Source organism: Strongylocentrotus purpuratus, unplaced genomic scaffold, assembly GCF_000002235.5.
Source record: "Strongylocentrotus purpuratus isolate Spur 01 unplaced genomic scaffold, Spur_5.0 spur5_scaffold_15, whole genome shotgun sequence".
In the NCBI taxonomy this organism is placed as follows: Eukaryota; Metazoa; Echinodermata; class Echinoidea; order Camarodonta; family Strongylocentrotidae; genus Strongylocentrotus; species Strongylocentrotus purpuratus.
Genome location: NW_022145600.1, coordinates 109,625 through 133,317, shown reverse-complemented (window position 1 = coordinate 133,317; position 23,693 = coordinate 109,625). Strand labels below are relative to the sequence as shown.

The window sequence follows — 23,693 nt, the reverse complement described above, 5'->3', positions numbered from 1 at the left end:
TAGAGAAAAGGAGAGAGAGAGAGGGAGAGAGAGAGAGAGAGAAAGGGGGGGGGGGAGGGGCTTGAAAAAGGAACAGAAAAGAGATACTCCTACATTTTCCCATATTAGGTTACAGTGTCAAAATCACACTTTACAATACAATCCAGCTAAGACCGGTGCCCCTAATGATGAAAAAAAAACTTGGTTCATATGCAACGTGTAGTGAATAAAGTGCATAGAGGAACTTTTGTTTATTATTTTCTCTGTAAATATTGTATTATTATTATTAAAACCTTCACCGTACAGAAAGAAAAAAAAGAAGGGATAGACCCACAGACTAGCTTGTTATTCAAGAAATAAAAAATGGTTTTTGTTTGTTTACAAAGGTGTTTGGGGGGGGGGGGGGTATCCTAATAAATTATTTTGGGCACAAAAGGCTAATCGGGTGTAAGTTCATCGATGTCAATGTACATAGAGATCAGTGACTGGTGATCTTTACAGATTTGCATCTAAATTGGCAATCACGATGTGACGATTTGTTGGGCTATGTTCATTACATTTGCCGGCTGATTTAGGAACTTTAAAAATGGCAAATCCCGTCTTCTTTCCAGATTTGGAAACACTGAAACAAGGAATAGAGGAACTGGAGGAATCCTCTCGCGTGAAATTCGTAGTATTAAACAAGGACAAAGCATTTGGAAAGGGTAAGCATGGACTATTTCGATCTGGTTTCTAAGTTAATTATCGCGATCGCCTCTGCTCTGCTGTCAGGCCAAGCCGAGCTCCAGCACTAATGTAATGTGGCCCAGTGGGCCAGGCCAGGCGAGCAATATTGTGTGCTTGTTGTACTTGTGTGTAATTGGGTTTTTACAGACTAGCTAGACGACGTACATGCAGGCAGGTACATCTGGGGACCGACCTTCAAAGTCTAACGTCACCATATCAGGGCCCATCTTATAAACAGTTGCGATTGATCCAAATCAATTGCAAGTTCTCCAATCAATCGCAAGTTTGTGGTCTCCGCAAGGCCAATGGCAATGGGTGACCAAAGTTCGCGGATATTCGACACAAATATTATTTATTTCAATTATTACCAAATGGACGGCTAAGTAATTTTACTACAAATTGATTCCACTAGACAGTGACTAGAAAATTTATCATCAAAGTCAAAGGATTCTGGAGATATCGTGATCTAAAAATTGCGCTGCAACTAAAAAACTCATTCTAAAAACGAGACAACACTTTGCGCACAGGGGTTTCCAGCCAATTTATGCAATCCATTAAAACTAAGGTAATGTCATTATTTGCAAGGCAAGCTAGATCCATACAATCGCAAATACATGATGTAAGTTGCGATTAGTTGTGATGTTTGTTGACAGTTTGCGATGCCACGGAAATCTGGACGTATATACCAATTGGTCCTGTCCAGTACCACCTTAGATGTAGATGTAGATTAATATGAGCTGTTTATAAGACAGGGCCCAGAGGATAAAATACAGAATACCACAAACGTTAGGTCTACATGTCAGCACCTTTACCCTCTTTTGAAGTTTGACATGTAGCTGAAAAACCTGAATCCAAACCTCAAGGAGAAGTCCAACTCCAATTTCCAAATCCAATCTAGGAAAAATGAAAATGATATTGCTGTGCCAGTGTGCCTGCTGTTACTAAGTTGATGTTAGAAATGGGAGATCCAGCCCTCATAATGAGTTGATTTCTATGAATGTAGAAACATAAGATAAACAAGATGCCCAAAGGTTGAATTAAATTGGACCAATAATTAGAAAGTTATGAATGTTTTAAATATGAGATCTAAGCTAGTCTATGAAAATTTCAAATTGGCAGTTTGGTCAGTGAATATGGATTGTTGCTTATTATGTCTATGCCCCTAGCAAGATATTGATTGGCAAAGACAAGATTGTTCTTGTTAAATTGTAATAGGCATCAAAGATCCCGGGTTCGACTCCCACCCAAGCGGATGACTGAAACCCCCAGTATAGTACGATAATACTCTATAAAGAGGTCTGTACTCAAAAGGAAGAAAAAAAAAAGAAAAAAAAAAGAAGAAGAAAGAAAGAGAGTAGGTCTATGTTATGATCTTCAAGATGGTCCATGATGCTAAGGTGTATTTTGTTCTTCAAAACTTTACACCCATACCGGTAATGTCAGTGAAGTTTGACTTGTTAATCTGTCAAAACTGGCTGTTTACAGTTTTGCTGAAATTTGTACTACTCCTTTTGGACTGATATGTGACTTAATCAACCATAGGCACATGTTGGAAGGTAAGGGCTGAGTGGGCAACAGCTCCACTTTTATGTGACAGAAATCTTGACAACCTTACATACCGGTATGCATGAAACGTTTTGAAGAAATAACATCTTTGACAAACTGGTATGGGATATCTCACTTTGATGGTTCTTTTGACAGGTTATAACTTTGCAGAAAAATCTTCTTTCCGGCTTCGTTGGGAGTATGATGAAGACCAGCACCCGTGCAAGATTCCATTTACAGGTGTTCCCTTCATTGCGGTGGGCCGTAAGACTATGGAATGTCATCAAGGAAAGGACAGGAATATCAGACAGAAAGAAAAATATGCCATTCAAGCAGAAAAGTCAAGGGTAAGACAGGAATATCAGACACTTCAGACAGAAATTGAAAGAGATATAATGTACCTTCCTTTACATGTAGCCAGAAAGGGTAATTAGAGGGAAAGAAGAGGGGCTATAACACAAAGTCATTGATTTATATAGTTTCCATTTTACTGTTTTAGAACAAAATTATTTACAGTAGGGTAACTTTTCTGAGCTGTGATGATAATACTTGTTACACTGTAATTCCTGTCATTTTCTATTCTATCGCAACTCTTTTTTCTCTGTTTTAAAGGTTCAATGCTAGGCTATTCCATGCACATTGAAGATTTCCAAGTTGAAAGTTAAGAAAATCAAGATGTATTTTATTTTTAAGCCATGTGATGAATTGGTGAAAACTAAATGATTTTGATTGATTTCTGTGACTGTCACTTATTCAGGATTCAAACTCTAAGAAAAGAAAGAAGCAAATGGTTTCACAACGGACAAAGAAAGTCAGCTGTCCAGCAGCTATCATCATTATACAGATTACAAGACTGCAAGACATCAAGGTATGTACAGTGCTTCAGTTGATTTCAGCCTCAAGCTTATGTTATTTGCCTATGGCATAACCTTTCAAAGCAAAAAAAAAAAAAAGAGAAAAAAAAAGTAATTTTCAAAATGAAAACCGTACAATTCTTCTAAGAGGTAAATTTATTGATATTTGCATTTAAGTGGTCGAAAGAATATTTTTTTTAAATACAAATTCAAGACTGTTGAAGAGACTTCACATACTTTTGTAAGCGTTGTCATCATAAAGGGCTATCTATGAATGTTAAGGTTTTGTTTTCCTCCTCAGGTGAAAGAAAACAAGGAATGGACCAAAAGGATGGCTGCTGCAGAATTTAGAAAAATGTTATCTAAGGGCCACAAACCTCAGCAGAGATCAGAGTTTTATGCTTTATTTCCAAAGGATCAAGATCATAAAGGACATCCCATCAGAAATGAGGTACAGTAGGTCTATTAATTATACTTATGAAAATCTTATATCAGTTATATGTATATACCGGTATACATGTATATTCATAGATATTCATGCTCCGCAGTTCAGAAGTACAAAATATATTACTAAAAATTCTCTTTTGAAGAAGAATAAATTTGTTATTCACATTAAAGGTATTTTCCGTGCTCCTTCTTACTTATCCCACTTAATTACATTCATGCTGTTGCCTCCGTGTCAAGTTTTCAGAGCTATCAAAATTCCAAAAATTGGGGACTTGGAAGGAAAGTGGATGCACATGCTGCTCAAAAATTCACATCCAAATTATTTAAAACAATAAAATATATAAGAAATTATTAAAGCAATAAAATACAAAAAATGTGAAAAAGGCATCAACTTTGCATGAATTTTATTAAAGGAGAAGTCCACCCAGATATCAAGTTGGTTTTAATTAAAGCAGAAAAATGAGAGAAACAAATAAATGAAAGTTTGAGCAATATATCCGATTAAAAATAGGAAAGTTGTGAATTTTGAATTTGACATCAGTGAAACACAAATTGGCAACTGCAGTATCTTGCGAGCTCCTCCCCAATTTGCTCTGTACTGAAAATTCCATAATCTTTCATCTTCTTGGTTATTGATGATGAGAATAGAGTTGCTTCATACAGGGGTTTTATAAAACATATTTGCAATAATTATATTTAAGGTGAATGTATGATTGTAATTTTTTAAAGGAAAAATATAATTATTTTAAAGTCTTTAGTACAGGGCAAATAAAGGGAGCCTCGCAAGGACGTAGATTTGCTAATTTGTGTTTGATTGATGAAAACTTTAAAATTCGATAACTTTCTTATTTTCAATCATTTTTTAAAACTCAAACCTTCACTGACCTGCTTCTCTCAATTTTCTATTTTTATTAAACCAACTGAATATCAAGGTGGACTTGCCCTTTAAAACTAAAAAGTATGGAATTTTCCAGTTGGTAATAATAATGATATTCTGTTCAATTTTCCATGAATTTTTGCATTGAACACATGCTTTTCTGATGAATTGTTTTCATTCAGCTCTATCAACACATAGTATGCTTTAACTTGATTTATACAGGCTGCTGGTCTCCGAGAACCAACCATTCCAGAAGTAGTAGAGAGGGTGAGATCATTAACTCGAGGAGGGATTGTTAAAGTCAGTGAGATGAAGCAACACATTGTGAACTTCCTTCACAAAGAGTTACATGTAACAGACACGCTTCGTCGTAGATACATGCCAACAAACACTGACATCAGTAATATCATGGCTTCTGTGAAACGTAAAGCTAATCAGGATCCAGACAGTATGACTGAGTTCATTAATATGATGAGGAAAAGATATCCTAGTGATCTTCTTCTCTATAGACCAAATTCTTCTAAACATCCACTACTCTTCTGCTACCAGTCTACATGGCAGAGCAGACTCTTGAATCGTTATGGCAACCAATTCTGTCTCCTTGATGCCACTCATCGTGTAGTTGGAGGGTCAAAGTATCTTTTTCTTCTATATGTGAGAACTAATGTTGCATACGTCGCAGTTGGTGCCTTTATTATAGAAGCAGAAGAATCTGCTAAGATCCAAGAGGCTTTGGATATATTTGCAAAGTGGAACCCTAACTGGATACCATCTAACTTTGCAGTGGATGTAGCAGACGTCCAAGCTGTACAATCATGCTTTCAAGGTTAGTATATCTTACACATAAAAAGAGAAATATGTTTAATGGTTTTTATAAAAGAATGATAAATTTAAAAAAATGTACTTTATTTTCATTTTTATAAAGACGATATTTATTATTTGTTTACTCACCAAGTTTGACAAAGTTTGGAAATTGATTTTCAAGGAATTAGCAAGGGGTCCGAGGATTCTTATCTCATCGCTTGTTGCCAACAGTATTTCCATTACTGATATTACTATTGATAGAATAGTCAATAATTCTAAGTTAAAATCTATCTTTCAGTATTGTGAGAACAGTAGCGTTACATACCTAAGATTGAATGTATAAACGTAAATTTTACAGACCACATTGTGCTCATAGTTTGCATTCACTTTTATTTATCTTTTAGATTGTACTGTGAGTCTTTCCCATGTTCATTGTGAGAGGGCATGGGGAGAACTTATCTCTAAAAATCCACAGCTGAAGAAGGAGATCGTTCTACCATTGCTTCGCCGCATAGCACATGCAGAGACTATTGGAAAGTATGAAGAATTGATGAGCCAACTACTTAACAATACTGACATGAAGGAAAGCTCTGTCTTATCAAGTTATTGGCAGCCTCAAGCTAAGGTATGGAAACAATACCAATTTATTATCTCTCATAATTTATTATCTCTCACAATGAATCTATAGAAATCAAGGCAGTTGTAGTAGCCATACTAAAGTTAAACGGAAATCATTTCAGTCAGAGGTTATACCTCATTAGTTGGGCCTTATTTTAGTCAGAAAAATAAGTAGAAGTGAATTTCCACTTTGAATGGCAGAAATCAAATCAAATCAAATCAAACTTGGTAAAAGATGTTTCAAACTTCATACTCATGCAACAGGTAGCTGACTTGAATAGACTTGCGATAACTTGTTCATACATTGTATGTGACTACTAATTTTTGAACGATGAATTTATTAAAAAAAGTAATGTTATCTAAATTTGTGTAAATATAGGAAGAGGTACAATGTTGATGTTATCATATTTGAGTTAATCATGGGTTATAAACGTTAGTTCTTGTAATCCTGATTAAATTGATGTGATTATGTTCTTGTTTTGTTTAGAGATGGGTTCGATGCTTCCAAGAGGAGAGTTTTTATCTGACTGTCCATGCTGCAGGAGGATTTGATAAACAGAATGAAGTTCTCAAGTATGATATCATCAAGCCCTACTCCAATGGTTCAATCAAAGACTTGGTAGCAGGACTTATTAATAATTTCTTCCCAGAATCTTACCGAAAGTAAGTATTTTTTGTCTGCTTGTATTCATAATATATATCTGTTTGTATGTTTTAGTTTGGTTATGATTAAACAAGATAAATTAAAAAAAGATGTTATCAAAGTGTCATTCTGCAGTCTAGGACTGCATTATTTTCTTTAAAAGAAGAGCCTAGACCAGTTTTTTTCCAATAGCCTACTCTGTTTGGTTCATAGTAGCACTGGAAAACTACATTCTTATGTTGAATGTCCATCACAGTCCTTTTCATTACTCTGTAATGTATCTTATTCTTGTAACAGTGTCCTGTTTATGTGATTTAATCAACTGACAGACTAAATGAGACTATAATGTATATTCAGTTAGAGGGCGCACTCATGCCTTTTAATAAACACTTCCTCACATGTTAAACACCTGTGCAAGCTCTCTGCTGCTCGAGTCAAGAATATCACTTAAATGAACCTCTTAAACATAATATAACAATTCTAGCAATGAATTACTTGAGCTAGGGGTACTCAACAAGACCTTGTAAGAAGAAAATTTGTGATAAATTGTAGCTGTTTGAGATATCAGTAATATCGTCATCACCAGCAGACAAATATCAGCCTCCTCGTTAATTGAACTGAGAAATGTTCTGTTGTAAAAGGCCTGGAAAAGATTGACATTTAATGTTTTATAAGAGAAAACAACTGTTGATTTCAATGGTCACTTGTGCCTCTTACTATGAAAACATGATGTTCACTTTTATTTGAGCCAAGCTTGTTTGCTACTACAATATTCCTGGTATTTATTTCATTTCTAATTTCAGTATGCATAACAACAGTTATTGGTTATTAGTCAAAATCAAAGAGTTACACAAAGGTCATATATATGTTATGGACACACAAGGCATTCCTTCCTAAATATTTGAGTTTGAGTTTGAGTTTATTAACAACAAAAATAATAACAAGTAAAACATAATGTATCAAGCATGATTACATAAAATATAACAATATAACACAAGATCGATAACATTACACATGAATAATATAAATATTGTTTTACAAGTATGTCGTATACAAATGGAATAACAAATATTATGTGTACACTTTTGTTGTTAAAGGGGGTACCAGAAGTTAGCAGAAGTGCTAGTCAAGTCTGGTTCCCTGTCTTTGGCAAGAATTTTAAAACTATTTTTTTTTTTACTAACTACATTATATACATGTAACATAAACTATATAAGTAAACAAAGAAATAGAATAGTCCTTTAGAAATATTCCTTACTTAATATATATGGAAGTCAAATGTGTGTCGACTTCCGTATCAATACCAAACATACAGTAAATAAAAAATATATCATTATCTAGTGGTCTTTTTATAAATTCTCTAATCTGAGATTTCCTTTTGCCATTTTAAGAAGTTTTAACTTTTGTTTAACTCAAAGTATTTAGATGTTTTGTTAACCCCTTTCGAAAAGCATATGGTATACTATTCCACTATTCCATATTTTCACGCCCATAAATGATATTGAAAATTGACCTTGTGTGGTTTTGTATTTAGGCAGATATAGTTGTCCTTGTTCTTTGCCCCTTGTGCCATATCTGTGTTCTATTACCTGACAGTATTCAATTAAGGAATGAGGAAGATTGCCATTTAATAAGTCATAGATGAAGGTTGAGACAGATAGGAAATGAAGGTTGTAAATATTTTTATTTAAAATGTTTATCTTTTGGAACAAGGGTTCCGAATGGGTACCTCTTGGGCTAAAAGTTATCGCTCTGACGCTCTCATTGCCATTTTCTGGGTAAGGAAAATACAAGTCAAGTTGGTTTTGTATGTGGTTCCCCATACTTCAATTCCATACAAAATATGTGGCTGGATTAACGCTTTGTATAATAGCACTAAAATGTTCTGTGGGACATAATGCCTTATTCTAAACAAAATTCCGACTTTTGAACGAATATTTTGATTCACCATTTTTATGCCTCCGCCACCGAAGGTGGTGCCGGAGGCATCATGTTTTCGGGTTGTCCGTCCGTACGTCCGTCCGTACCTCCATCCCGTTTGACCGTTATCACAATATCTCAAGAACCATTTAAGATTTAAACTTAAGACTCGGGAATAGTGTTTATCACCATAGGAAGACGATCTGATTAGATTTTGGAGTACGTAGGTCAAAGGTCACAGGTCACAGAGGTCAACTTATGAAATTCCTTGTATTGAGTTTGTTACCGCGATATCTCAAGAACCATTTGAGATTTAAACTTCAAACTTAAGGATAGTATGTATCACCATAGGAAGACGATCTGATTAGATTTTGGAGCACGTATGTCAAAGGTCAAGGGTCACAGAGGTCAACTTATGAAATTCCATACATTGAGATTGTTATCATGATATCTCAAGAACCACTGGAGATTTAAACTTCAAACTTAGTGATAGTGTGTATCACTATAGGAAACAATCTGATTACATTTTGGAGCACGTAGGTCAAAGGTCAAGGGTCATAGAGGTCAACTTATGAAATTCCATACATTGAGATTGTTATCATGATATCTCAAGAACCACTGGAGATGTAAAAACTTCAAACTTAAGGATAGTATGTATCACCTTAGGAAGACGATCTGATTAGATTTTGGAGCACGTAGGTCAAAGGTCAAGGGTCACAGAGGTCAACTTATGAAATTCCATACATTGAGATTGTTATCATAATATCTCAAGAACCACTGGAGATTTAAACTTCAAACTTAATGATAGTGTGTATCACCATAGGAAGACAATCTGATTAGATTTTGGAGCACGTAGGTCAAAGGTCAAGGGTCACAGAGGTCAACTTATGAAATTCCATACATTGAGATCGTTATCGCGATATCTCAAGAACCACTGGAGAATTTTCACTTCAAACTTAATGATAGTATGTATCACCATATCATAATATCTCAAGAACCACTGGAGATTTAAACTTCAAACTTAATGATAGTGTGTATCACCATAGGAAGACAATCTGATTAGATTTTGGAGCACGTAGGTCAAAGGTCAAGGGTCACAGAGGTCAACTTATGAAATTCCATACATTGAGATTGTTATCATGATATCTCAAGAACCACTGGAGATTTAAACTCCAAACTTGTTTAAATTGCTCTATGGCGGAGGCATCATTTTCGACTGCGCGCAGTCAAAATTCCATCTAGTTATATGTTCGATCCATGTGAGATGCTTATCAATTTGTAGTCCTACTTCAAGTAATTTAGATCCAGATATTTCAAGAGCACCTTTTACTTGGACAGATCTCCTTTTGCCCTTTATTATCATATAATTTGATTTGCTTAGATTAATTGTGACTTTGTTGGCATAACACCACTGCTGGACCTTATTCAAATCTGTATTCACCTCATTCATATCAATATCTTTCTGACCAGTCTTAAAGGTATGGAACAAGTTTGAATCATCAGCAAATAACCTGAAGTTGAAAAATTTTGTAGAGTTTGGCAAATCATTTATATAAATGAGAAAAAGAGTTGGGCCAAGAACAGGTCCCTGTGGAACACCGCATGATGTTTTAAAATATTGAGACATTGTTTCCCGGTATTTCACAAACTGAAATCTATTGCTGAGGTAATCTGCGAACCACTGGAGCGCAATGCCACGTTTTCCGTAAAGAGATAATTTACTAATTAGAATGTCATGGTTTATAGTATCAAATGCCTTCTGAAAATCAATGAACACACCAGTAGTTAGTTTTCCCTCATTTATTGATTTCAATAATGCATTTGACAAATTAACAACAGATAACTTTACGGAAGCCATACTGATGTTGCTGCAACACATTGTTCACATCTAAGAAATCCATCAACGACTATTTACTATTTTTTCAAAGATTTTTCCAAGTATTGGTAATACAGAAATTGGCCTGTAGTTTCCTGGGATGTCTTTTGGCCCTTTCTTGTAAATTGGTGTTACTTTTGCTATTTTTAAGGCATCAGGAAATTTACCTTCCTGTAAAGACAAATTAAATATGTGAGATAATGGTAAACTAAGCAGTCGCGCTGATATGTTATCATACCCACATGACTTGTTAACATCAAAGGCAGAAATGTGATTCTCAATTTCTTTTTCAGTCACTGGTTTCCAAAAGAGAGTTTTACTCAGCTTAGGTCCTAACTATGCAGTGTAATCTGCATCATTCTGTGGTATTTTATCTGTCAGGTTTTTTCCAATATCAACAAAGAACTTATTAAATTCAGAAGCAATCTCATGATAATCTGTTATCACCCTACTCCCTCCGTTTTTATGAATAGTAAATTTTTCAATGTCGGTACCCTTTCCTGACACTTTTTTACCACACAATAACTGATTTATAGTCTGCCATGTTTTTCTGGTGTCCTGCCGGTTTTGTTTTAAAATATCACTATAATAATTACGCTTTGCATTTTTTATAACTAAAGTAAGAATATTCCTAAATTTTTTATATCTATCTCCAGATAGTGAATTAAAATTTGATCTTTGATACTTACAATACAAATTCTGTTTTTTGCGTATTGACTTCAGTATACCTTTAGTTATCCATGGATTTTTGGCAGTGTTTTTATTTCTGGTTGGTCCTAGTGTTACGATTGGTGCATTTTTATCACATATCTCTTGATATAACTTGTAAAACATGTCATATGCTTTATTCATGTCTTCTTGTCTGAATGCTTTATCATATTTTCATTCATTTTGTTTCTCCTGACATGGCTACATGCAGATTAGAATTTTGTCCAATGGTCAGGGGTCAGTTGTTTCATATTTTACCAGTTTGGAATCATCACTATTTTCTGTTTGGCTGATCGTTGGTACGCACTTAATAAGCTGATATTCAGGCAATGCATTTCATTTGACTTCCATTAAATTACCCTTGTTATTTTTATTGTCTATTACACATAGATACCTCGAACGCAATGCCAGATCATCTGCAGGCTACAGCCATAGCAATGCTCAAATACCAAAGTTCTTGCTAAATCGACCAAGACCAATAGTACGTCACATCGAAGATCGCATGCAGAATGATATTTCTAAAGAGAGCATCATGGATCATGGGAATGGAATATTTGTGATACAACAAGCCAATGCATGCAACACTCTACGATTTGGTGAGGAAAATATCATGCCACACTGTACATGTCGTGACTGGCAAATCCATCTTCTTCCTTGTAAGCATTTCTGTGCAGTTTTTATCCACTTTCCATCATGGCAGTGGGAGAATCTGAGCGCTGTGTATCACAACAATCCTATCTTTGCCCTGGATGATGCATTCATTGTTACCATGGATACCCATCCACTTGAGGAGTCAGGAGGAGGAGCTAAGGATACAAGGAGGAAGCAAGCATTACAGGAATGTATGGATACTACTAAGGCTATCAATGCAGCTGTAAAGAGATTACAGGATACATCTCATATTATGAGTGTTAATAAGAAGCTTAGGAGTCTATTAGAAGACATTCAATCATCGAGTCTTGATCAATCCAGTGATGTGGACCATGCAGGAAATTGAATCATGTTGGATCATCTCTTCACTACACTCTAAACAAGAGAGCTCTTGTAAGAATAATGATGATAATAATAGTGGGTTCTTGTATAGTGCTTGTGTCTGTCAAGCTTGTCAAACTTGACACTCCCGGCGCTCCATAATTATTACCTTGGCATTAGCATGGCTGCCATTATTGTGCTCCACCCTTTCAAGGAATTAATTCCTGCCAGGTACCTATTCACCTCGCCTGGGTCGAGTGTGGCGAATGTAGATAAATGTCTTGCCAAAGAACATTAGTGCCCTGGCAGGACTCGAGCTGCGTACCTTGTGATCCACAGTCCAGCGATGTATCTGCTAGACCACAACACATCTCAATATATTCTATTATTAACCGTATCAGACATCTGAGCAGGGCAATTTTTAAATGTTATTGCCCTCAAGGTTTGATGGATAAGTCAACAAAATTACAATAAGTTAGTCCGCTCAGCAAAGTCAATGGGATTTTGTGTGTGATTTGGCGGGCAATATAGGTTATACAGTAAACCAATGAACAAATATTTTAGCCCGCTCAGAACAGTCAATGGGATTTGTGTGTAATTTGGCGGGCAATATAGGTTATACAGTAAACCAATGGACAAATATTTTAGCCCGCTCAGAAAAGTCAATGGCAAAATGTGTGTTAAACTAGTGAGCATTAATGTAGATTCAGCCCGGCCCCCCACTCAGGTTTCGAAATGACCGCATGCGTGTTGCCAAAAAGTCCTTTTCGTAACAAAAGAAAAAGGTCGACCCGTATTGACTTTACACACCGGACTTTTGCTGAAAAGGCTCGTATACAAAAGAAAAAGGTCGAGCCGTATTGACTTTACACACCGGACTTTTGCTGAAAAGGGGGGGTCGGTTGGAACACGCATATGCGTACCCTAAATAACACTGAGTGGGGGGGCCGGGAGATTCAGTTGTAATTTACATCGCACATCAGCTAATGTAATTTACATCGCGCAACGCGTATAAGAAAATGCGCACTTTGCGCAAACTCCATTGTGACGTAACAATCGCACCCTAGGCAAACTGTTTGCAGTGTATCGAAAATCTGTCAAACACTGGATGAACAGTGCTGGTTTGACAATGTTTTTGCAACTTCTAATGCTAGGAAACCCTGTGTAGCCTACATAATCTATATAAGTAATACGCTAAGGCTCCGCGGGGGGCGCGACGTCTCGGCGAGCCTTTGTATTCTATTGTTTTTTAATGAGATCGCCGACCCAAGTTGGTGCGGCTATCTCCTCCTGAACCCTCCCCTCGGGGTACCCGTGCCCGGTGCCATCGTCCGCGGGAGAGTCTACTCTGTGGAATTGGCTATACTCCGCCCGAGGTCCTCCTCCGTGTCGACGTCCAGGGCGAAAACAGACGCGACATGCATTATGCAGGATATGCGTGACGACAGAGATACCTCATGGATATTCAACATTACATCCGTAGACACACGACCGATGACTATCCACTCACATTAAGTTGCGTATTAAATGCACGATGGACAGGGTCGGGATTACCCAGAGTAAAGCGTCTTGCTATAGGATGTGCTTTGTTGCAGCTAGGATGTGCTTTGTAGTAGCTGTATCAAACAGACACACAACAGATGACCATCAACTCACATTATGTTACGTATTAAATGCTCTATGCAAAGGGCGGGATAACCCCCGAGTAAGACATCTTACCATAGGGTGTGCTTTGTACTCGCTGCACAAGCCAGAGAGATACACGGGGCTAATTCCCGTCGACGTCCAAACTTAGAGACCTATTTCCATCAGGATTGCCGCGATTTTTATATAGTTTTCGTGAATGGAGGTATGAAATCAAAGCTTATTTTGTGATTATTACGGCCATTTATACTGAATTTTGATTATCATTTTCTAAAGGAAAGTTTTCACAAGAAAACCATTGGACTGACAGTTCAGTCGCAAGCTAACTTCAGTCAACACATACAGTATACACGGTGCTGCGGCTGGGGCGCTTTGACCAAGATTGAGCTGCGCTAGAGTCGAAGAGTTTGGGGGGCCAAGCAGGCCAATATTCGTACAACTATATAACTACACATACGTCTATCCATCCATCGAAGAACCCGTCAACACAACAGCGTGCGGGCCGAAGTGCCAAAAATTTGTTTCTTATCTTTACAGTAAATTACAAGAAAGCATTGAATAAGGTTATGAATTGTACATTTGCATATTAATAGTTCAATATCAACCAGACAGAAGCATGTGACTTCATGCATTGCAAAACAATCAGTTGCGTAATGAGTAAAATTGTTTTTTTTGGGGGGGGGGGGGGGGGGGTGCAGAAAAAAAATCGACATCACCATGCACCATTCTTGCATGTTACATGAAGGCTTCAAGAAACATTTTTCAAAGTGGGGGGGGGGGGGGGGGGGGGGGTCAGTTAGATCGCAGCGGGTTGAGAGTATATAGGCGTGGGGTCCACGGGTTTCAAGGGGCCATAAACCCCCGAAAGCTCAGGGGTTTTAGGCGTTTAATTAGGGTCAGATGAGCATATTTTTAATACTTTATTTGTGACACTTGCGGGTTACTAATTGGCGTGGGGTCAATACGTAGAGTTGAGTAGTGTTGCGTACCAACTACGCCGGCCTACGTTACTATATACTGAGGGACGGAAAGGGGTACGCAAGATGAACGAAAAAAATTCAACATGTTTAATTTTTTTCGCGTACATTCGGCGTAGAAACTCGACGCAGAAAGTACGCCTTTTTACGCAACACTACGCTACATGCCTACGCAACAGTACGCTACCCTACGCCAGATCGACAAAGCAGTAAAAGCTTTCCACACAGTAAGCAACCATAAGCAAACCTGTACGCCAGCCTACGCATAACCTACGCAGGGACTATTTTCCCATTAATACGCAGCCTAATTTCTGCATAGTCGGTACGCCACACTACGGAACTCTACGCAGTTCCAGTGGCTTAAAGAATAACTACCGGTACAGTTGGATCGTTTTTTTTATTTTTTTATATAAGGCCAAATTTTAAAAAAAAACATGTTTAGCGTCCTGTTTTTTTGAAAAATGGGAAGGAGGAGACCCTTTTTTTTTTTTTTTCTTTCAAAATGGCCGCTCCGTACATTTTCCCTGACATTCGGGCTATTTTTCAAGATGGCGGCTGACATTTTTTTTTTTTTTTTTTTTTAAATCGGAAATAAATTTTAGCAGTGCTTTTGATGTTTTTTTTTTCTTTTCAAAAAATAAAAAAAAATTCAAAAAAATAAAAAAAATAGGGGGCGGCCCCCAAAAAGGAAGCGGATGGGGACGCCGTTTTATTTTCTTTAAAAATTTTTTTTTTTAAAATAAAAAAAAAAATCAAAAAAAATTCAAAAAATAAATAAATAGGAGGCGGCCCCCAAAAAGGAAGCGGGCGGGGACGCTAAACATGTATATTTTTTTAATGGCCTGAATGGCAAATAAAGTTCTTGGTGGTTTTAATTTAGACAGTCTCTATATATCTATTTACACCCCCCGCCCCCCTCTAGAATCCCGCGGATTTCCGCGGGTCCTGCTAGTTTAAGAGTATAAGACAGTAAGAGTTTCTTGTTTGCTCTAGATGTCTGATGTGGTTAATAATAGTAATATTGACTGCCTAATTCAGGGCAATACGACTTGTCATATATCACCCTCACCTACGGTTCTGGCGATATATGTCGTATTGCCCAGAAGGCAGTCAATATTACTTAAATACGGGTAATGATACTCATAACAGATTATGATTCTGTATGGTTGGTTCACTATCTGCTTCCATCAATGATAAAATGAGTGATGTGTATATATTCTCAAATCAGCTGAGTGATGCAGAATATCTATACTGACTTGCTGTCATCATGAAAGTATTGGAAGTTTCAATTTCTAAATCTTTCCCAAATCACATTTTATAAACTGCTCTCTTAAACATTTTTCTTCCAAATCCACCTTTGATATACCATCCTTTCTGACAAATCTTTCTCTTTCTCAATTCACATTTCATATACTATCCTCTCTGGTTGGTTTTTCTGTCACAAAATATATACATTTGCATGTACATGTTGATGATCTTAGTCTGTAAATGTAACAAATATTCTCTGTATACACAAGTGCTTCAAATGATATTGATATATCTTGTCTTTCAGTACAATTAAGAAACAAGAGCTAGTTTCTATTTACATTACTTAACCGATTTTTTCAAGAGATGTATAATCTTACATACCATACTCTTACAAAGAGTAGATATGTTCTTTGTAGAGGTGAATGTAATAATTACAAGTCATATATTAATATTATGGTAAACAATGTGTCACCGTGTGTCAACCATTTAGGTTACTTGTCTTTAAGTCTTTTGATTACATGTTGTCTTTGACAGCTGTTTCATCTATGCAATCATTTCTGAAATCCAAATTTTACTTGTGTATGGTTGCAATAAATATTAAATGGATATACAGATATCAACACAAAAATACAAGAAATAATGATGCTCCGTAGACGAAGAAATATTTTCACCAATTTTCTCCCTTAGGGCTTTGTCAAGTAATGAGTTTATTTGACTTTGAAAATATAATTGTTATGCATCAAAATATTTTTACTTTCTTCTATATAAATCTATATATATATATAAATAACAATGATTAAAACAATTGAAATAAAATCCTTGAGAGTTCTTTTCTTCACTATGACTGTTTCAATTTGATTTCTTCAGAAACCGGTCAAGGATTTTTATTTCAATTGTTTTAATTATTATTTGTACATCACCGTGACGGAGGATTATCAAAAATAAATTACTGGATATATATACATACTTTTCATCTGAGGGTGTTATTTATCATTGACTGAGGAATATTTAATAATTTAAAGAAATATTTGTATATGTAATGTTTCACAGGTTCATGGTTTCAGTTAAATCAGTAGTGGATCACTAAGAGTATTGCGTTTATAGAACAGAACTTTGTGACTCAGTGAATTATGTGTTTCGCATGATAGATGTACATTTACAAGATAAAACATCCTACCATAGAAATATTAAAAACAAACAAAGAACATAAATATGAAGAAGAAAAAAGAAAAAGTACAAATCAAGATACTACCACCCCCCTCCCCCCGCCCCCTCAGCAATCATTCTTTCCAATATATCTCAGAACAATGCAAGATACTTGGGGAATAGGATTCTGTATCCATACCAATATCAAGGTGCCTGGAATGTACATTTTGAGTGTACAACTTTTTTCAAACTTTGCTTTAAGAGTGCAAACTTACTACATGTAAATCTACCATTATTGGTAATTCAAAATACATATTTAGGGCCAGTGTTATAATCTTGGTGAGCAGGGCTCGTTTGAAATATTTTTAGGTCGAAATTTAGTTAATTTGCTGAGGAGAAATCTGCCAACAGAAAGTATGAATAGGATGTCACCATCTCTGTTACGATGCTCCTGGTGAATGTCCTTAAACACTGGTTGTTAAATTCTGTGGGCCATGTTTATGACGTCTTCCTCTCTGTTTAGTGCATGATCGTTCATTATCTGATGGACCTGTTGATGATTCAGTACTCCTCTTGTTTGCCACTCCTGTGTGCTCCATCCGAGGAGTATTATACTTCCCAGCCTTCTCACTTCCTCGTAAGAGAAGGATCTTATTGCCATCAAAGTCGATTGTTTGCCATCTCTTCTCACTGATTGGACTGCATACATGAGGTAGAAGAGGAACAAGACTCCCCATATCAGCAATCTTGAACTGTAAGATGACGTCCTCCATAGGAAGGGGAGTGTACTGGGTCGGTAGCCGCTTCAAGGACAGCTGTATCTCTAGATTCCGAGTCGGATCGGAGTAGATGTTGAAGAAGCAGAAATCTTCTTTCTGATACTGCACACCATGTCCTAGAATTGTAGAGTATAGTTGGATGGAGCTAGACCAATGCTCATCAGATACAAAGAGCTGACAACGTAGTCTATCTGATCCGCAGTGGACCTGACGAACAGCCCATAATGGTGTGTTGTTAGCATGAGCATAATAGTCCTGATTGTTCATTGGATAGGGCACTGCATTGGGTCCTAACTCTGATCGGTGGTGGAGGGCCCAGGGTTCTTTCTTTAAGAATCCTTGTGCATTTTCCAATCGTTCTGCTCCTAATTCTTCTTGTATGAACACAACGATAGCTAGAGCTGGAATCTTAGTATGATCGTCATCTTCAAGTTCAGGCAGATGAACATTGGCACTTCGTTCAGCATAGTTGAAGATTGCAAACTGAGGTACAATAGCTGATGTGATTGGCCGTAAGAAGTTCCGTAGCCCATCTGCTTGGCCTGGGTCTGTGATGAAATGCACTGTTACATGGTATGGATCACGTGAGGCAGGTGTTCCCCATTGGCTCTCTATAGAAAGAAAAATGAAATGGAACAAAATGAATTGAGAATAGTAAATGCACTGGACTCAGATTTGGGTTTACGAGATTTTACAAACCTGTGGCAACAAGCTTGATCCTAAGACTCACATTTAAATAAGAGCATTTTAAGAATATTTCTTTTTCATATACTGCTATGATCTCTTACTTATGGGACTAAGAGAATGAAAGGGAAAAAAGATCATAAATTGTTGATTACCTCAGTACCCTACACCCACACCCTATAACATGCACAATAACTGTCGCTAAGTAATTTATATATGATGTATTGTTAACATAAAAATAAGCAAAGTTAAAATCTAGTGGGAAAAAATCAAATAAAAAAGGAAAAAATGATTATGAATTAAAGGATAATTGGTGTTAGAAGAGTTGGTCTCGAGAGAGATAGAGAGAGAGAGTGAGAGAGAGAGAGAAGAACACATGATTGAAAATGACATTTACCCCTCCCTGATCTGACTAAACCAACGCATTATGAAAGAGTTCATTAATCCATTTATTGAGGAGTGAATGTTACTCTATTAAATTAAGAATCGAACAATTCCAAGAGATTTAAGAGCTTAGATCGCGACCTTGGTGTGTCATCTTTACATATTAACGGCATCGATTTCTCCTACAATATGCTTGGCGATAAATCGTGGGTTTCAATCTTTCTTTCAACAACTTAATCCATAGTTGTTCAGATCGATGTTACGACTTCAGTCGATAACAGTTGATGAATCCGAACAACATATGTCAGAAGTATATTGATCGAAAAGGTAACGACTGACTTGTTGAACTGCTAATGGACTGGAAAGATGGCAGGAATGACCATCGATTCTACTAGCCTAGGTGTTGCAAACCCTTTCGTCCTTTGACCAGTGTCAATTTCTTGTATACAAGTCAAATAAAGCGAGTGGGACATAGGATCATATACTGTTTTGGGGAATAATATCACTGCTCTTATAAATCTACTGAACTATTCTTTGCAGTCAACTGTCGCCATTTATTGAGCGCATTATGCAGATGGAACAGTTTGACTCAGGTCTCAAGTGAGAGACTATACTGTCAGTAGTACCATCGCAATAAATGTCTTTTTAGAAAGTGATCAAAGCGTTAGTAATTTTTATTATCAGCTATCCACACAATAGCCTACCGCTTTGGCTAGACTCAAATCCATTTTCTAACAATAGTCTATTTGGAAGTAAAATTAAAGGATGGAAACGGTGCTATACATAATTATAGGCTTCTATCCCCTGTTTATATAAATCACACACAGTCACGTAGATTATTCCCGGTGGGGGGGGGGGGGGGGGGGGGCTCAGATTTGGTTTGGCCGGGGGTGTGCCGCTCAAACCTCGAAACCCCCATCTACTATTAGTGGTAATTTGGGGGCATTTTTCTCGAAAAAGAACCTAAACATTTTTGAAATTTTGAAAAAAACTAGCCCATTTTTTATAGTAATTTTGTTAAAAGTGGGATCCATGTTTAGGGATTTTTTGTTAAAAAAAGTGGCCTTTAAGAGCGGCACACCCCCGTATGCCCTGGGAGAATTCCAGACAAACTTCAAGCGAAAGGACAAAGACACAAACAAGAAGACCCTGCAGACTGTATTGACTGCTTTCTTATTTCATTTTTTATATTCTAGACAAAATTTGCTCCAACCTGGAAATCTCTATAGAGACAAATTTTGGAAACGTTACATTTACCTTTGCGATCTATTTTTATGTTTTCTGAATTTCTTTCAGGGCTAAAGCCTAGTCTTATTCTTTCTTTTATACTGCAATAGCTATGACTGTACATGTTTTGCAACCATGATAACAGTCATAATTCTTTGGTCAGTATAGGTATGACTCAATATAAACCTGGTACTGCTTGGGCCTAAGTTTTATTGAACAAAAGCAGAACGTTGACCATGGTCTATCTTGTAAAACTTAGCTTTAGACCAGGCTTAACCCAGCAGCAATTTAAATTTTTTATCCTAACTAGAATACGGACATTATCCTTATGTAGTGGATAGTTCACAGGATTTTGAAGCCTTGTAATTTATTACACATTGCTAAATAAAGAAACTTTTTTGTTGCTCTTTATGTTAGCTCACATGTTTTACTTTTTGAAGTCAAATCATGTTTACGATATATTTTCCTAATTGGGATTCCCTTTTACTGGTTCAGAATCTTATCGCGTAAGAATAAGTTAAATTGTGTGGATTTTTGCCAGCCTTATGTACTGGTGTTCTAAAAACAAATAAATCGGAATGATCTCATGAAGGCAGCATGTTCAACAGTGTGCGAACATGTGACATCAAATCATAGGCTTCTATAGCCACGATACTCACTAATATGTCTTTATTGGAAGAAAGTGCATTTGCCAAAATATTAAGAACTCGGGTTTTAGGATTACTGTACTTTAGTTTAGATTATCACAAGAAGTCTGTTTTATTTTTCATCGCGATCATTGGTTGTTTAGTTTAAAAATCCTAACTAACATTAAAACCTCGGGTGCAACATTTTGTGGAACCCCCTTTCGGCAAAATTTAAAAGTGTGCCCGCCAATTTTCGTCCTTGTCTAAATGTTGGAACCTTTTCCCTAATTACTTGGTGGAATGGCTCAAATTTCGCTCATCCTTATTCTCACTTGACCCCGCCCTCAGGCGCGGATCCAGGATTTCTTAGGGGAGGGGGCCCAACTTTTTTTTTTTTTGCTCCCGAAAATTTGAAAAACGCGCCGGCCAAAAATTCGCTCAGTGGGGGGGGGGGGGGGGGGGGGGGGGGGGGGGGGGTAGTGAGCACATTTTTTTTTTTGATCCTCAAAAAAAAATCAATTTGCACCCCCCCCCCCCCCCTTGAGCGCCAGGGGGGGGGGCCCAACCCCCCAAAAAGGTAAAAATCACGTGATTTTACATGATTTTTTCTCAAGGGGGGGGGGGGGCCCGGGCCCCCCGGGCCCCCCCCCCTGGATCCGCCACTGCCCGCCCTCGCCCATATCATGGCTCCTAGTCGACCCATCCTCCCCTCAGTCCGATTCTCAATCGACTTCCTCCTATACTACCATCTACTCCAATCATCACCACTCTCATTCTGTTTCTTACCCCTTCCTCTTAACCCTCCTTTTGCGACACTTATTTCTTACCGATTCCCTTCTCCTCCATTCTCATTCCCAAACGACTCCTCGATCCCATTCCCGATCTACTCCCTCTCCCTTAACTCTCTTCTCCTATCTATTCTGCAAAGATCGAGGAAGGTTAATGTTAATATTACCTTGATGTGTGTTACTCTGTCTCAGAAGATCCATGGTGGAGATGGGTTTGATGTTGGTATGAGTCCCAGTACAAGCCCAGGATGATCGTCTCTTGTTCCGCCTGTAAACATGCAGTCCCTCTGTGTTTTCAGTTTCAAGCAATTTCAAGTCATCTTTTGCCTCAGATATTGATGAGGAAACTTCCTTGTCATGTTCTTCATCATTGTTTGCGATATCAGGTTCTGATGTGGATGCTGGAGTATAAACAACACTGCTCCTAGGAGAACGAGGGAGATGAAGACTTGGTAGAATAGGTGCAATGGTTCCATGTGAAGCTCGTCTTCGTTGAAGATACCTGGCTCGTTCGAGAGGAGATGTTAGATCTACTGATGATGACGTTTTTATTTTGTCACCATCGTGACTGTCATCACTGACTTCATTATTTGCTTCGATGATAGGACCCCCAATGTTCCTATTCCGTAAAGAAATCTGATGCTGACGAATCTCTCGGGAAAAGGATTTATCTTCATGTACACTTAAACTCATGTTGCTTACATTTGCTAACGAGTAACGGCGTGGTCGGCGAGATTTGCCAGTTGAAGGGCATGGTGGAGCCAATTGACGAGGTGTGTTAGGAAGAGAAAATGCCGTAGTTTTCGGTTCTCTAGAATGAGTCGACATCAAATCTAAGAGAACATCCTGGTTGTTGTTTTTCTCAACACTGTGACTGTTATTCTCTTTGGGTTTAAAAGTATGTAATTCATCATCTGCCGAATAATCTTTATTTGATTTAATATCAAATGAATCTTCGGTCTTGACGATTTTCATTGAATGCCTTCTTCCTTTAAATTCCATTTGTTGCTTCAATCCAATTGTTTCCTCATCTAATCCGTCCTCATCTAATGAAGTGACACTGTTGGTTGTAGGTGTTTCACTTTTATAAAGATCAACGATTTTAACAAGATGTGAATCCGATGTGGACTTAGTCTCAGTAGTTCCTTTGTCTCTCATCGTATGATCCAGCCTCACGTCTTGTTGAACGTCTTGCTTTGTGGACGTGTCTTCAACTATTACTGTGATAGCGGGTTTGTAACCAGAGGTAGACTTTATCCACGATGGCACATAGCTTGATACGCATGTGTTTACTAGATTATAGTTGGGATCGTGTAAATCCTTTTCTTCTAGGAGATTATCTTCAAGGTCTTTACCGACATCATTGCTATTGTCAATTACACAGTCGAATGGCTTTCCATCAGATGCAAAGTCATAATCGTTGTTCGCTAAGTCACAATCATCACCAGTTAATAATACATTGTATCCAGCGAAAATATTGATGGATTCTTCGAGGGTAGGTATGGTGTCAGCACGGTGATCCAGAATATTATCTGATGAGATGACATCGTTTGTTTCAGTCAAGTCAGCCATTCTTAAGTTTGATTACCAACCTGCCAAACGCTGCCATATGAGATGTACAACCTCTTTTCAATCTGCCATTTTTCATAAGAGAGCAAACCTTCAAACATCAACTGCTAAACTGAATAGCGGTCTCAAAATAGAGAATCCTTGTCTTCTAAATCCTTTGAATAGCGCTTGGTGGCGGAGTCGTCCAATCCATTGATTTTATAGTCTGGATAAGACTCCTTTAAGAGCCTTTGACACGCTGGACAATCATAATAGAAAGTAGGAATTAACAATAGGATGGGTAACGCAGTGGCCTTTACCAATACAATCCTGATTAACCAGCAATACTTTCATTTTAAAAACTTTAAAAACAGCTTTCTAACAGAGTAATTGTGAAGAAAGCGTGGCGACAGTCGGTTTTATAGGCGGTAGTTTAGAGTCTTGCATGACCTGTTTTGACTGAAAAACTACATCTAGATATTTGAACAAATGCAAAAAAAAATCGGTACTGTTGTTCAGATATAATTATTTGAATGGATACACATATTGTTGATTATAATTACATTCGGATTAAGTTTATGTTAAATTTGTGAGATTAATGGTTTCTGGCAATCTCTCCCCACGTGATTTGGTGTACAAAACTATAGAATTCTATATGAATAGGTTTTGAGTC

At 37.3% G+C, this 23,693-nt stretch overlaps 2 protein-coding genes across 2 annotated transcripts; one reads left to right on the top strand and one right to left on the bottom strand.

Moving 5' to 3' along the window:
- The first annotated feature begins 408 nt into the window (after window positions 1-408).
- LOC105437646 lies at window positions 409-12,441 on the top strand. Its single transcript, XM_011664486.2, has 8 exons — window positions 409-683; window positions 2,407-2,597; window positions 3,008-3,118; window positions 3,406-3,555; window positions 4,651-5,254; window positions 5,637-5,857; window positions 6,338-6,513; window positions 11,388-12,441. Exons 1-8 carry the CDS (start codon window positions 566-568, stop codon window positions 11,992-11,994), a joined length of 2,178 nt encoding a protein of 725 aa, XP_011662788.2. The 5' UTR covers window positions 409-565; the 3' UTR covers window positions 11,995-12,441.
- Window positions 12,442-16,500: 4,059 nt separating this feature from the next.
- Window positions 16,501-23,148, bottom strand: LOC593397. The gene is made up of 2 exons (XM_792873.5): window positions 21,640-23,148; window positions 16,501-18,374 (listed from the first exon to the last, which is right to left on the bottom strand). Exons 1-2 carry the CDS (start codon window positions 23,042-23,044, stop codon window positions 17,449-17,451), a joined length of 2,331 nt encoding a protein of 776 aa, XP_797966.3. The 5' UTR covers window positions 23,045-23,148; the 3' UTR covers window positions 16,501-17,448.
- Between the last annotated feature and the right edge of the window lie 545 nt (window positions 23,149-23,693).

Coding starts and splice junctions, on each gene's coding strand:
- LOC105437646 (XM_011664486.2), top strand. CDS start 566: ATGGCAAATCCCGTCTTCTTTCCAGATTTGGAAACACTGAAACAAGGA. Junction 2,598..3,007: donor TTCAAGCAGAAAAGTCAAGG/GTAAGACAGGAA, acceptor TCACTTATTCAG/GATTCAAACTCTAAGAAAAG. Junction 3,556..4,650: donor GACATCCCATCAGAAATGAG/GTACAGTAGGTC, acceptor TGATTTATACAG/GCTGCTGGTCTCCGAGAACC.
- LOC593397 (XM_792873.5), bottom strand. CDS start 23,044: ATGGCTGACTTGACTGAAACAAACGATGTCATCTCATCAGATAATATT. Junction 18,375..21,639: donor ACAGAGTAACACACATCAAG/GTAATATTAACA, acceptor TTCTTTCTATAG/AGAGCCAATGGGGAACACCT.